This window comes from Poecilia mexicana, unplaced genomic scaffold, assembly GCF_051168715.1.
Source record: "Poecilia mexicana isolate PSO_F unplaced genomic scaffold, ASM5116871v1 scaffold_6, whole genome shotgun sequence".
In the NCBI taxonomy this organism is placed as follows: domain Eukaryota; kingdom Metazoa; phylum Chordata; class Actinopteri; order Cyprinodontiformes; family Poeciliidae; genus Poecilia; species Poecilia mexicana.
The window spans coordinates 23798467-23810578 of record NW_028263375.1 but is presented as its reverse complement, the minus strand read 5'-3'; the positions used below and the strand labels follow the sequence as shown (position 1 = coordinate 23810578).

The following is a 12112-nucleotide window of genomic DNA, read 5'->3' as shown; positions in this document are numbered from 1 at the left end:
TTGCTCTTGTCCGTACACTTATTTTGTGCTTTATGCAACATTTGTGTAGCGCCTTGAGGAAGCATTGAAATGCCCCATGTCATTACAACAGTGTTCTTTTTGTGATGGATCATCACTAAGTAGAGCACAATAGTGAAGAAGGAAAAATGATAAATGGTTAAATGTTCTTTTGCAAATGTAAATCTCAAAATTGTGCTGTTTGTACTCATCACATTATACTCTGAATCCTAGATAGTCCACCATGGGTGCAATTTCATTTTAACTCCAGCTGTTGTCTGAAGGTATCAGTGATATTTTAGAGAATACTGGTGAACAAACGGCATCATATGAAAAGCATTAGACCAAGGATAGGTCAGGGATGATGTTTTGAAGAAGCTTTATAACCCAAAAGTTAGCTCAGCAGGGACGGTAGCGATTAAGGGAGTTGACAGTCCTGAAAAATAAGCCTTAATTTTACCTTTACTGGTCGAAGCTGCAAAAGACTCAAGATCAAAGATGAAACTCACCTTCCAGCAAGACTAAAACCTTAAACCTGCAACCAGAGCTACAGTGGTTTAATCAAAGCATATCTGCTTGTGAGAACTGCCTGGTCAAAATCCAAAACTAAGTCCAAAGGACAATCTGTGTCTGTTCTAGATGGTCGTCATTCATTTTGAGTGAGACCTGTTTAATCGAGGAGAATGGGTAAAGAAAGTTGTCCTAGGGTGTGCTAAGCTCGAAGAGATGTATTCCAAAGACCTACAGAAATTGCAGCACAAGTTGTATTCAGGAGGAATGAAAACAAATCCACACCATTAATATTCATTCAAAAAAAAAAAAAAAACTTGCATTTTTCTTCCATTTTACATTTATGCACTGCGTGTTGGTTCATCACATAAAATCCTAATAGAATACATTAAGTTTGAGGTTATGAGCGGGCTAATTGCGTTAAAGGTTCAAGTGGTACTGAATATTTAAAATAATATTCAGTACCACTTGATGTACTGAAAAAAAAAGTCAAAATGTCAGCTTTTCTTGTTTATCTCTTCAGGCCTTGAGGCTTTCATCTTAGGTTTTATGGTGACTGATTGATAAACCACAGATGCATTCATGCTAAAAACATATTAAAAGTACTGATGGTAACAGGGTTGAGCAAAGTCAACGTTCATACCCCTTTTCCATGCAATGTTGCTATCAATCCATATAATGTGGTTTCCCTTTGACTACTTTTATTCTGTATGTATGTAATACTGACGTCACTTCAAATCACTGGGTCTTATTTTTCATAATAATCCAGCACCACCTTGTGTAGACTAGAAGGTGCAAAAAAACAAGCACCGACGAGCTGATATCGTTTGCGTTCACCTGAACTTTGAAACACAATGACAAGTCTGAATTTTCCTAGTTTGCTTTAAATGCGATAACTTCAACCGGGGTCGGAACACACTGATCTTATTTGCTGCCCATTTGTTACTAGCTCGTAGCTACCAGTGCGCAGGAGATTTGACTGCGTTAAGAGCTGAAACCTTAAAACTAACCCTCGGTATAACTTATATGTTAATATTTTCCAGCTAAAACTACTGCAAGTCTGTCACGAGAGCTTCCTTTTCGACAATGACGGCGCTCAAACATCGACCATGTTGCCCCTGACTGTTTCATCCAAAGGTCTGTTATCGACGACGGGGCTTCCTGTATGTGCTCAAGCAGTTGGGGTGTGCTGTTCGGGACTGAGCCAACTTGATTGGCCGGTTCGTTTCCGTGACCGATGACCACATTTTTTTGTACACGTGACATTAATATTTGTCACACACTAATGAAGGATAGTCAGTTGTCATTCTTCCTGAAGCTCAGTGTCTCACTCGCCCATCATACTGAGTTAAAGATCATTACAATAAATAAAGGAAGTGCAGCGTTACACTGTGTGATCATTGCATATTGTGACGGCAAAGGAAGCAATTGAGCAGCTGAAACAGCCACAGACAGCCTCTGGCGTGTCAGTGTCAAGTAATGACAGACCAGAATCAGTGATAAAATCAATCAATATGGGATAAAAAATGGAGTAAGTTAGAAAATTACAGAAGCCAGGATGAGGATCACCAGGATACATCAAGGGGAGGGACAGTTTAAAGACAGCATAGTTGATGGAAGGAGACATATTCAGATATATGCTATAGATTGTTGTTTATTTTGTTGCTTTTATGCATATATATATATATATATATATATATATATATATATATATATATATATATATATATATATATATATATATAAAATGTCAAATGATATTCTGAATCCTGAATGATATCCTGAAGTGTACAGAATCTGTCCATATATGCAACAGTCGACCTAAACATTAAAACTAAAGACTAATTAAAAAAAAAAAAAAATCAGACCTAATTATAAAATCCGAAAGATGAAACGTTCATCTCGTTTTGCTGAGCTTAGCCAAAAGGTCCGGATCTCTTAAAATCTACCAAAATCCCATCACTGACTGACAATCACTTTTGCGCATGTGCAGATTAGACCTCCGGGATGGGTTTTACCGATGGAATCAAGATGGCGACTCTGGCGAAAGCGCCAATATATCTACTAAAGTAAATGTCCAAAACTAACCGAGATAGTGGGTTTTCCCTGGTCCGTTGGGGGTTCGGTGAAACATGAAGACCGGGGGCATGTCTTTGAAGCGGAATTGAGTGGTATTTTTCACCGTAGCGAAGCCAGCGAGATGTGCGAGAACTATGCCCGCTCGCTGCTGCGTGTTTCGGTGGCGCAGATCTGCCAGGCTCTGGGCTGGGATGCGGTACAGCTCACAGCCTGCGATCTGCTGTCCGATGTGCTGCACAGGTACATCCAGCAGCTGGCAAGGGTTTGCCATCGCTACTCAGAGCTGTGTAAGTTCTCTGTTTCATACTCTGATTACTTTCTTTTGCTCCAATAAACCAGAAGTTGTCGATCACGTTGTTGTTGACTTGTTCCCTTCAGTAGCGCCCCCTAGCAAAGGCTGATGTGTCAAAAAGTACAGTAGCTGAATACCTGACCGGCTTCCACGCACCTCTGTGGTCGCTTATGCGTCCTTTACAGTTATTTTCACGAAGAACAAGCGTAACGCGCTTTCGTTTTGTGCAATTTACCTGCAGTGTTCGTTTAGTTCACTCTAAAACTTGTTGATCGTCTCCAGCTTCTGCTTTCAGTCAGATTGTCCAACCCTAAACTTACAGGTTCTTGTTTTGATCCCGTGTTTGCAGACGGAAGAACAGATCCGGTTCTGGACGACCTCAGCCAGGCCTTCAGACTGATGGGGGTCAACCTGAGCGAACTGGAAGACTACGTCAACAACCTGGAGCCCGTGGCGTTCACCCATCAGACGCCACTCTTTCCTGTCAACAAGAACAACGTCCTGCAGTTTCCTCAGCCTGGAGTCAGAGATGCAGAGGAGAGGAAGGATTACATCCCAGAGTACCTGCCGCAGCTGGTCTCCTTACAAGAAGGTCAGCATGCTTGTTGACTACAGTACTGTGAAAAAGTATTATCCTCCCTTCCGAATTTCTTCTGTTTTAAATGTTTTCTGATTATAGTGCAAGTTCCTATATCAATGATAACTTGACTAACTACAATATTGGTTTTCAAATGAGTTGTTTTCATTTATTAAAGGAAATAATCCATCCAAACCAAGATGGACTGTTATTACGGTATAACCATCACCTAATAACCGGTTGCTTCACCTCTGACAGTGACAGCTGTCGTCAAGCATTTAAAATGAGCCTTATGCCTGACACGATTAATTAATTAATCGCGTGATAAATTAAAATGAACTCAATAATTATTTTGAATTTGATTTTTTTTTTTGAAGGTTAATTTTGTTTATAGAAATGTCATAATCCATTTTATTTATGGTTTTTGTAAGTTGTTTTTATTTATTATTTTTTGTTGTGTTTTATTTTGGATATTCGAAGTTCCCGTGTTAAGGACTTTTTTATAAAATTAGCATGTATTGGTCTCTGAGAGGACAAACTTACATTACTGTGTTAATAATAATATATTATTTGATATAAAAAATATCATTTATTGCAATAGTTACTGTGGATGAACTTTGGCTTCACTTTTCTGTGCAGGATTGTTTGCTAATTCAACCATTTTCGAGGATTTTTAAGATGTCTGTTTACACCACATAATCCTATTCAAATTTAGGACTGTACTTTGACTAGGCCACTCAAAAAAATTTTTTTGAGTGGCCTAGTCAAAATCTAGGCCACTAGATTTTGGCCCCTACCTGGGGCCCCTCCACGCCCAGGGAGGGGCTCCCTGGGCGTGGAGCCCAGGGAGCCCCTCCCCTCCCTGCTTTTTGCCACTCTTCATTGTTCCACCACTCACAGCAGGACATCCTGAATGCAGACTGCACACCTTCTGAGTCTTGAGGGAACATCGGATTTTCTTTGTCTTCTGTTTGGTCAGCGGTGGTTTTGGGACGTGGAGCTCTCTCATGGAGGCCATTTTTTCCTGTTGAGTCATAGAAGGAGACCTTAACCGAGTCTCGTTGTAGTTTGCTGAAGCCCTTACATCTTTAGCCCGTCACTGTGTTGATTTATTAAATGCACTTTGTAATCTTTTAAGGAGCTGCATCAACCAACAGGGTTGCCAAACAGGTGCGGCTTGTTAAGGTCTGCAATAGGGCTGTTGTAAACGAATATTTTAGTAATCGAGTAATCTATCGATTATTCTTACGATTAATCGAGTAATCGGATAAAAAAATAATAATAAAATGAAATATTGGTAAATCTGGCATAATACTGGTGTTACTATCAGATATCAATATCAGTCCAATTTTTCATATTTGAGCATCCCTAACAGTTGCTTTTTTGTAGTTCGGAAAACTAACCTGTAACAATAATAGCTCACTTTCTAAGTTAACTAGAAGAAAAGTTATAGAAAAATCTGAAATTATATTGAATTTAATAACAAAGAGGCAGGCTCACAAATATGCTTATAAAATTGTCTACAATCCAGCTTTTAGTTTATGTATTCATCTTCAGTGAGTTTAATAGATTAATTAAACTCACCTTGCCACCTAACCTGTCACGCTTTGGGTTTGAAAATACGGGAAATGCCGCCTGGAGTGGAAGGAGAGGACGAATGAACGAACGTAAGATGGGGTGGAGGGGAGGAAATAGACCAGCGGACTGACGAACCGTTAGACCGGGGGACGAACACGGGGGGAAGCAATACGGGATATTTACGACACCTTCACTGGTCACACTCAGAAACTCATCTACCAGCCATGTACGATGCGCTCCGCCACCCGTTCCTTCAGACCGGGATATGAAATGTATTGTGCGGTTCGTCGGTAAAGCTACATTTACACGGTAAGCATCAGCTACTCAGCCGCCCGCCCTGTTCAGGCTATCCGCTCACCTCAGCGCTCTTCCCGCCGTTCGCTTTCAACCAGCAGCCCCGGAGGAGAAATGCTGCCGTACTCCAGGCATTCCCCAGTCATTTTAAGGATGCTTATTGGTTCCCCAAAAACGATAAAAAGTCGGGCATTATCATCAATCAATAAAATCCCCACGGGCCAATCTTGAAGATTGGACTTTATGCCGCTGAGACTTAGCTTTTGTCAACAACTCAGAGGCGGAAGTGAGAGCTCCGCGCAACGCAAATGAAGTCCCGGCCGGAACACGGTGCGCTAACTAATAAAACATAAATTAACGAAGCTTCGAGGCAGGTAAATTTTCCTCGAGGAATTTTAGTAATCGAGGTACTCGAATCATTCGAGGAATCGTTTCAGCCCTAGTCTGCAAGCAGTCTGCTCTCACTGCTGATCCATTTCTCCAAATTAAACTTGAGCTGGTATTTGTTTTAGGAATCCGATTTAAAGGGTGAGTCTGTCATTTTTCCTTTGGAGTAAATCTGACCGTCGTTGCTGCCTTTGGTGTTTCAGGGTTTTTATAACCATGCAGTGAACAAAAACTCTTTCACATAATGAAGGCTCTTCATGTACTGCTAAACAGACCTGGTTAGTCTAATGGTGTTGATCCAGAAAATGTATTCTCTTTGCTGCATTTTGCACAACTCAAAGTGACCATAGATTGGGTTTTAAAATGAGTGAACGCGCCGATTTCTTTCTTTAATGCTCTCAAAAGCCCTTTTGTCAACCTGTGCACGTTCTCAGAAGACGTTCACAAATGTATACACCAACCTTTCCAGGGTTGGAAATGGGTTTTAAGTTTGCTAGAGTTGCTTATCTGGTTTGCTTTGTCTTTGCTCAGCAGAAGAGGAGGAGGAAGAGGTTCCTCCTGACATGGGCACCTCGGCTGAGGCCATGCAGGTGGCCCTGGAAGAAGACGAGGATGAAATAGACGAAGACGAGATGGTCAACGACGAAAACCACCCGCTAAAGAGACACCTGGACAGTCCCGACGCGGCCCTGGGCATGATGCCCACCTCCAAGAGGCCGCGCATGTACCCCGGCCTCAGCCCAGAGTGGGGCGTGGAGCCCAGGGAGCCCCTCACCTCCCTCAACCCTCAGCGCGTCCCGCCAGGCATTTTGCCTTCCCACGACAGCCTCGACCCCCTGTCGCCCGAAACCCCGTCCGGACCCCTGCCTCCTTTCAGGCCTCTGCCGGTCCTACCCAAACACTCGGACCAGAAGGCGCTCGCCGTCTCGGTTAGAAAGCCTAAGGTCTCATCCCCCGGCAGGCAACGAACTAAGTCCCCGAAAGGGGCGCTCCCTGTCGCGATCGCAGGCAGTCCCATACACTCTCCAAAACCTTCTAAGGAGCGGAAAAAGTCTCCGGGCAGGACCAAGAGTCCGAAAAGCCCGAAGAGCCCGAAGATGGGCTCGCTTAAAGCGCCCCCAGCTCAGATCAAAGCGGAAGCTCTGCACAAGCTGTCCGCTCTGAGCGAGAGGATGGGGAAGGAGATCGTCCACCAGCTCCCGGTCGACGACGACCCCCAGTTCCCCGAAGTCTCGTTCAAGAAGCTGGAGCCTGACAACACGGCCATCGACGACTCCATCGACGCCGTGATAGCCAGAGCATGCGCCGAGCGCGAGCCCGACCCCTTCGCCTTCTCCTCCGGCTCGGACTCCGACAGCAACGGCTTCTCCAGCCCCAGGAGGCTGACCATCATGGAGCCGTCCACGCCCAAGATCCCCGCCAGCATCGGCGGTTTCATGAAGGACACTTCGACGCCGCTCCACCCACACGCCCACATAGGCCTCGGGAACTGGACTTTGGATGACTCGATCAATGAAGTTGTCCGCAAAGCCAACCAGGGCGGTCCGTCGGCCCCGCCTCCTCCTCTTCCTCCCCCCATCCCAGCTGAGTACGTGTCATCGGGATCGGCGTCTCCGCCCACCCCCGAGCCGCTGCTCAAGGTGTTCGAGGAGAAGAGCAAGATTGCGCCGCCGCCGCTGCCGCTGCCGCTGCCTGATGTGAAGAAGAAGCTAAAGAAAGACCTCAAGACCAAGATGAAGAAGAAGGAGAAAGACAAGCCGAAGGACAAAGACCGGGAAAAGGACAAGAGCAAGGTGAAGGAGAAGAACAAGGAGAAAAACCGGGACAAAAACAAGGAGTTCTCCAAGGAGCTCAAGATGCCGTGGAAGGATCTCAAGGGTGACGACCTCTTCATGCCGCGAGAGTTCAGCCTGTCGGAGGTCCCCGTCAAAATAAAATCAAGAGACGGAGAGGGCACCAAGAAGGAGAGGGAGAAACATAAAGACAAGAAGAAGGACAAAGAGAAAAGCAAGAAGGACAAAGACAAAAAGGAGAAGAATAAAGACAGGAACAAGGAGGACAAGCAGAAACAGTCGGCGCTGTCGACCTTTTCCCTCAGCGACCTGCCGCCGCTGTTCAGCCCCTCGACCTGCCTGCGGGTGCCCTCCATGCTGCCGTCATTGGCGCCCATCCTGCACGACAAGGAGGTGAAGAGCAAGGAGAAGGAGAAGAAAAAAGACAAGAAGGAGAAGAAGAAGAAGAAAGACAAGGACAAGGACAAGGAGCGAGAAAAGGCCAAGGAGAAGGAGAGGGAAAAGGAGGAGAAAAGGAAGGAAAAGGAGAGAGAAAAGGAGAAACGGGAGAAGGAGAAGGAAAAAGAGAAGGAGAAGATTCGTTTGGAGAAGGTAACCGTTGGCTTGTGTTTGTTGTTGTTGTTGTTTGTGGGGCGGTTGCTAACGGTAACGCTGCTGGTGCCGTCTCAGGTGAAGATGGAGGCTCCAGCCGTCTTGCCGTCTCCAGTCATTCCCCGGCTGACCCTCAGGGTGGGAGCAGGTCAGGACAAAATGTAAGTCTGCCGACGTTTCCCACAATCCCCGATTCCACCCAGAAACAAGTATTCTCCTCCACATTCCTGGATTTCTGTACATAAACCGTTACAGGGGAATCTCAGTAAATAAGAACATTATTGAACAGTTTAATTGAAGTCAGGTTATTCAATTCGAATGTGGAAATGAATTGTCGCGTCGATTCATTACACAGTAGCTCACACATAAATTATATTTGCGCAGATACCTGCAGCCTGTTCTCTTTTTTTTTTTTTCTTTTCTACCACACTTTTTCCCTCCACTTAACTTTCTGTAAATGTAAACAGCATTCTGTGAACAGTTCTTTAGCAGTGACCTTCTGTGGTTAAATCTCTTCATGGAGGATGTCAGTGAGTGTCTGATGTAGGCTAGAAACTATCACATTTCTGTAATATTTAGTCTTTTAACTTTAATGATGAAGAGAATTTTGGGTTTTCATGACGCAGATATTAGTGGTCAAAATATAATACTTTGTGTGAAGAATCTGTAAATATGAGCTTCACCTTTGGAATTGAAATACTGAAGTAAATTAACTTTTTTAACAGCTAAAATCATACAAATAAATTAAAGTTCTCATACCTACAATTTTTACCAACTCTTGTCTGCAATTTAAATATTTTCAGCTTTTCTTTTCTTGAATTAAAATAGATTTTAGGATGTGTTTTGATATATTTACCGAGCTCAAGTTTTTAAATTATCTTTGTAAGTAAAAGTAAGTCAAGTTAAGCAACATTATAAGAACATATTACAGTAACCAATTATGAAACGGCAATAAACATTACATTTTGTCAAATGCCACCATCAAATATGAAAAATATGGATCAATGTTCCAGTTTTTATCACGTGGGTTTTTAGCCTTGATTTAAAAGAGCTCAGTGTTTCAGCAGTTTTGCCGTTTTCCAGAGGTTTGTCCCACATCAGCGGAGCGTAGAAACCAAATGCTGCTCCTCCACGTTTGGTTCTGGTTCAGCGGATGCAGAGCAGAACCAGAACCGTAACGCAAAGACGTCATGACCATCACGCTAACCTGTGTTTGTGTCTCCAGCGTCATCAGCAAAGTGGTTCCGAACTCGGAGCCCAAGACTCCAGGAACCAAGACTCCTGCTACCAAGTCGGCCCCCGGGAACCGTCCCCGGACGCCGCCTCCTCCTCCGGTTCTGCCCCCGGTGATTCCCATCCTGCCGCCCGCCTCCCCGCTGCAGCCCGCTCCTCCCCCGCCGGCGTCTCTGCTGCCTCTGCCCTCCATGCTGCCGTCTGCTGCCTCCGTCAAGCCACCGGTCCGCAGCGTCGTAACCGAGACCGTCAGTACTTACGTGGTAGGTTTCCGCAAGTGGAGCGCGTTGTTTTACCGCAACGTTGTTTGGAGGATTATGAATTATTTTACCTTAAAAATAATTAATCGTTTGCGTGAATCTAATAAATCTGCATAATGGCTGTTAAGTTGACGTCGGACCTCTGTGGTGTCCGTTTGTGTCCCAGATCCGGGATGAGTGGGGAAATCAAATCTGGATTTGTCCTGGATGTAACAAACCGGACGACGGCAGCCCCATGATTGGATGTGACGATTGTGACGACTGGTATCACTGGTAAGAGACGCGCTAATTAACCTGTTTAGTTTCAGCCGTGTGTATCGATTCAACACAGAACCGAATGTGACCGAACGCTACATTAGGACTGAAGCAATTAATTGTGATTAATCAATTATGGAAATAATCGCGATAGTAACCAATTAATCGTTAACTGGAGTATACAGACTCAAAAAGAGGGCATTTGCTAAACAAATCAACATATTTAGAGCATTAATTAAGCCAAATTTGTAGACAAAATATATGGATTTCATATTTGAGATAAAAACCCAAAACTCAAGTGTTTTTTTTTTTTCTTTAAATATTCACCTGGTTCAAATTCACTAAAAAAAAAAAAAAAGCCTAAAATGTTGCATTTTAGGCAATAAAATGTTTGTTTTCTTGTTTTAAAAAGGAAATCAATCATTTGTTTCGTTCTGTCTTTTAATGCATTTCTAATAATTTCATAGAAAAGATAATATTGTAGCTTAACTTTAAAAAAATCATCACAATAGGCCGACTTTTCTTATCCGACTAATTGATTCAGCATCAGAATAATCGACATATTAATAAAATAATCGTTATTTGCAGCCCTGCACTTCATCAACTACCGCTAATGAACACTAAATTGAACTATTTTCCTCTAGTATAATTCAAAATAATATTTTTTCGTTGGGTTAGGCTACTATAATCAAAGATTAACTTACTTCTACACATCTGGACCTTTAGTGTCTCTTTAGCCAAACGTTTCCACGTCGCATCAACGCTAAATGCAGACAAATCCTCACTGTGTGAACTCCTGTCTCCTCGTTTCCGCTCAGGCCTTGTGTCGGGATCCTCACGCCGCCCCCGGAGGACCAGCCGTGGTTCTGCGTAAAATGTTCCAGCAAGAAGAAGGACAAAAAACACAAGAAGAAGAAACACAAACCCCACTGAGACTATGCAAAGGAAAAAAAAAACACAAAAAACAAACAACAAAAAAAATCAAACGGACAGATTTGGGACTTTCTCAACTATAAAGCCATTATTGATCGCTGGCGGCACTGCTGTAAAAAAAACAAACAAAAGAATAACTTAAAATCTGTGGCTGACGATAACTTCTGGGGGTTGTTTTTTTTTTTTTTTTTTTTTAAAGAGGTCAGCCGCTATGCATCGTGAGTCGGTGAGGGATTTTGGGGGTTGAGAGGAATCGGCTTTAACCAGCACATACTTCAGCCTTACTCCTGCTGCGGGGCTGTTTTTCCTTTATCACCTGCAAAAAAGTTTGCCTGTTATTATTATTTTTTTGTTTGTTTCCTCCCGGCTGTTTTGCTGGCTGTTTCCCGGCGATTTCTGTCTGCGAAGACCACATGAACTTTTAGAAGATGGGAGCTGAACCTCGGAGACGTCCGCCGGCGTCGGTCTGCCGTGTTTCTGTTTGCTTCCCGTCTTCTGCAGGAAGGGCCGGGCCTCACCGCCGGACCCTTCTGCAGCTTCCTGCATTGAAAATGTCATGTATATAAAGATGATTGCGTCAGGCATGTATAAATTTGTAAATACCACCTTGGAAGCCAAGTGCGTTTTGTTCTTAGGATCGTCTCGTTTGAACCACTTTCACTCATCGGTTTTTAAAAATCCAACCGCTTCTCCTTGTAATTTCTGTACATTTTTTTAAATTTGAACTTTGTATTTTTATTTTTATTGTTTTCTTTTTCTTCACATGGATTCTCGGAGTCATATACTGTAGCCGTGCTCGTAATGTAAATCATTTTTGCTGATGTTTCAATATTAAAGGTGAACAGTCTGTGCGTCCGCAGACTCAAAAAGAAAGCATCACGTCTGCATCACTTTTACATCTATGCCTGTTTGCCACCACATTTTTTTTTTAAAAGAAGAATTAGTTTGAACTTACTTTGCAGAAACAAAATTAAAAATAGTAGAACATTGTGTGCATTAAATCTATTTTTTTTTAAAATATGTCCCTTCTGCCATTTGTAGTTAAAATGCTCTTCCACAAATGACCACACGGTGTCACTCTTGAGGCGCATTACCGGCTTTTCCAGACATGAGGTACAAAACGTTCTTCTGTATTATTGTGAAACTGTTTAAAAAAACATAAAGATGAGCTAAAAACAAACAAAAAACAAACAAACACCTGATTAGGTCATTTCTTTATGCCATTATTGTTATACTCATCTGTTCATTTTGTTCAAAGAGCTGCAGCTGAACTCGCCTTTTGATTTGAGGGAAGATGTGACCAGATGGATTTTTAAAGCTTATAAAAATATTT

The 12112-nt window shown here is 43.1% G+C and overlaps 1 protein-coding gene across 2 annotated transcripts; it reads left to right on the top strand.

The window, feature by feature from the left end:
• The first annotated feature begins 2500 nt into the window (after window positions 1–2500).
• Window positions 2501–11652, top strand: taf3 (TAF3 RNA polymerase II, TATA box binding protein (TBP)-associated facto). Of its 2 annotated transcripts, none has more exons than XM_015005576.2 (7): window positions 2501–2873; window positions 3228–3470; window positions 6249–8098; window positions 8177–8259; window positions 9324–9594; window positions 9758–9864; window positions 10665–11652. In XM_015005576.2, the coding sequence occupies exons 1-7, from the start codon at window positions 2708–2710 to the stop codon at window positions 10777–10779; spliced, it is 2835 nt and encodes a 944-aa protein (XP_014861062.2). In that variant the 5' UTR covers window positions 2501–2707; the 3' UTR covers window positions 10780–11652. The 2 variants fall into 2 exon arrangements, with proteins under 2 accessions (XP_014861062.2, XP_014861054.2); XM_015005568.2 differs by having other exon boundaries at window positions 6246–8098.
• Window positions 11653–12112: the final 460 nt, after the last annotated feature.

What these genes read in the sequence shown, in the direction of transcription:
- taf3 (XM_015005568.2), top strand. Translation starts at nt 2,708, where the DNA reads ATGTGCGAGAACTATGCCCGCTCGCTGCTGCGTGTTTCGGTGGCGCAG. An exon ending in GCTGGTCTCCTTACAAGAAG is followed by an intron (nt 3,471 to 6,245) that starts GTCAGCATGCTT and finishes GTCTTTGCTCAG; the next exon opens with CAGAAGAGGAGGAGGAAGAG. An exon ending in AGAAGATTCGTTTGGAGAAG is followed by an intron (nt 8,099 to 8,176) that starts GTAACCGTTGGC and finishes GTGCCGTCTCAG; the next exon opens with GTGAAGATGGAGGCTCCAGC.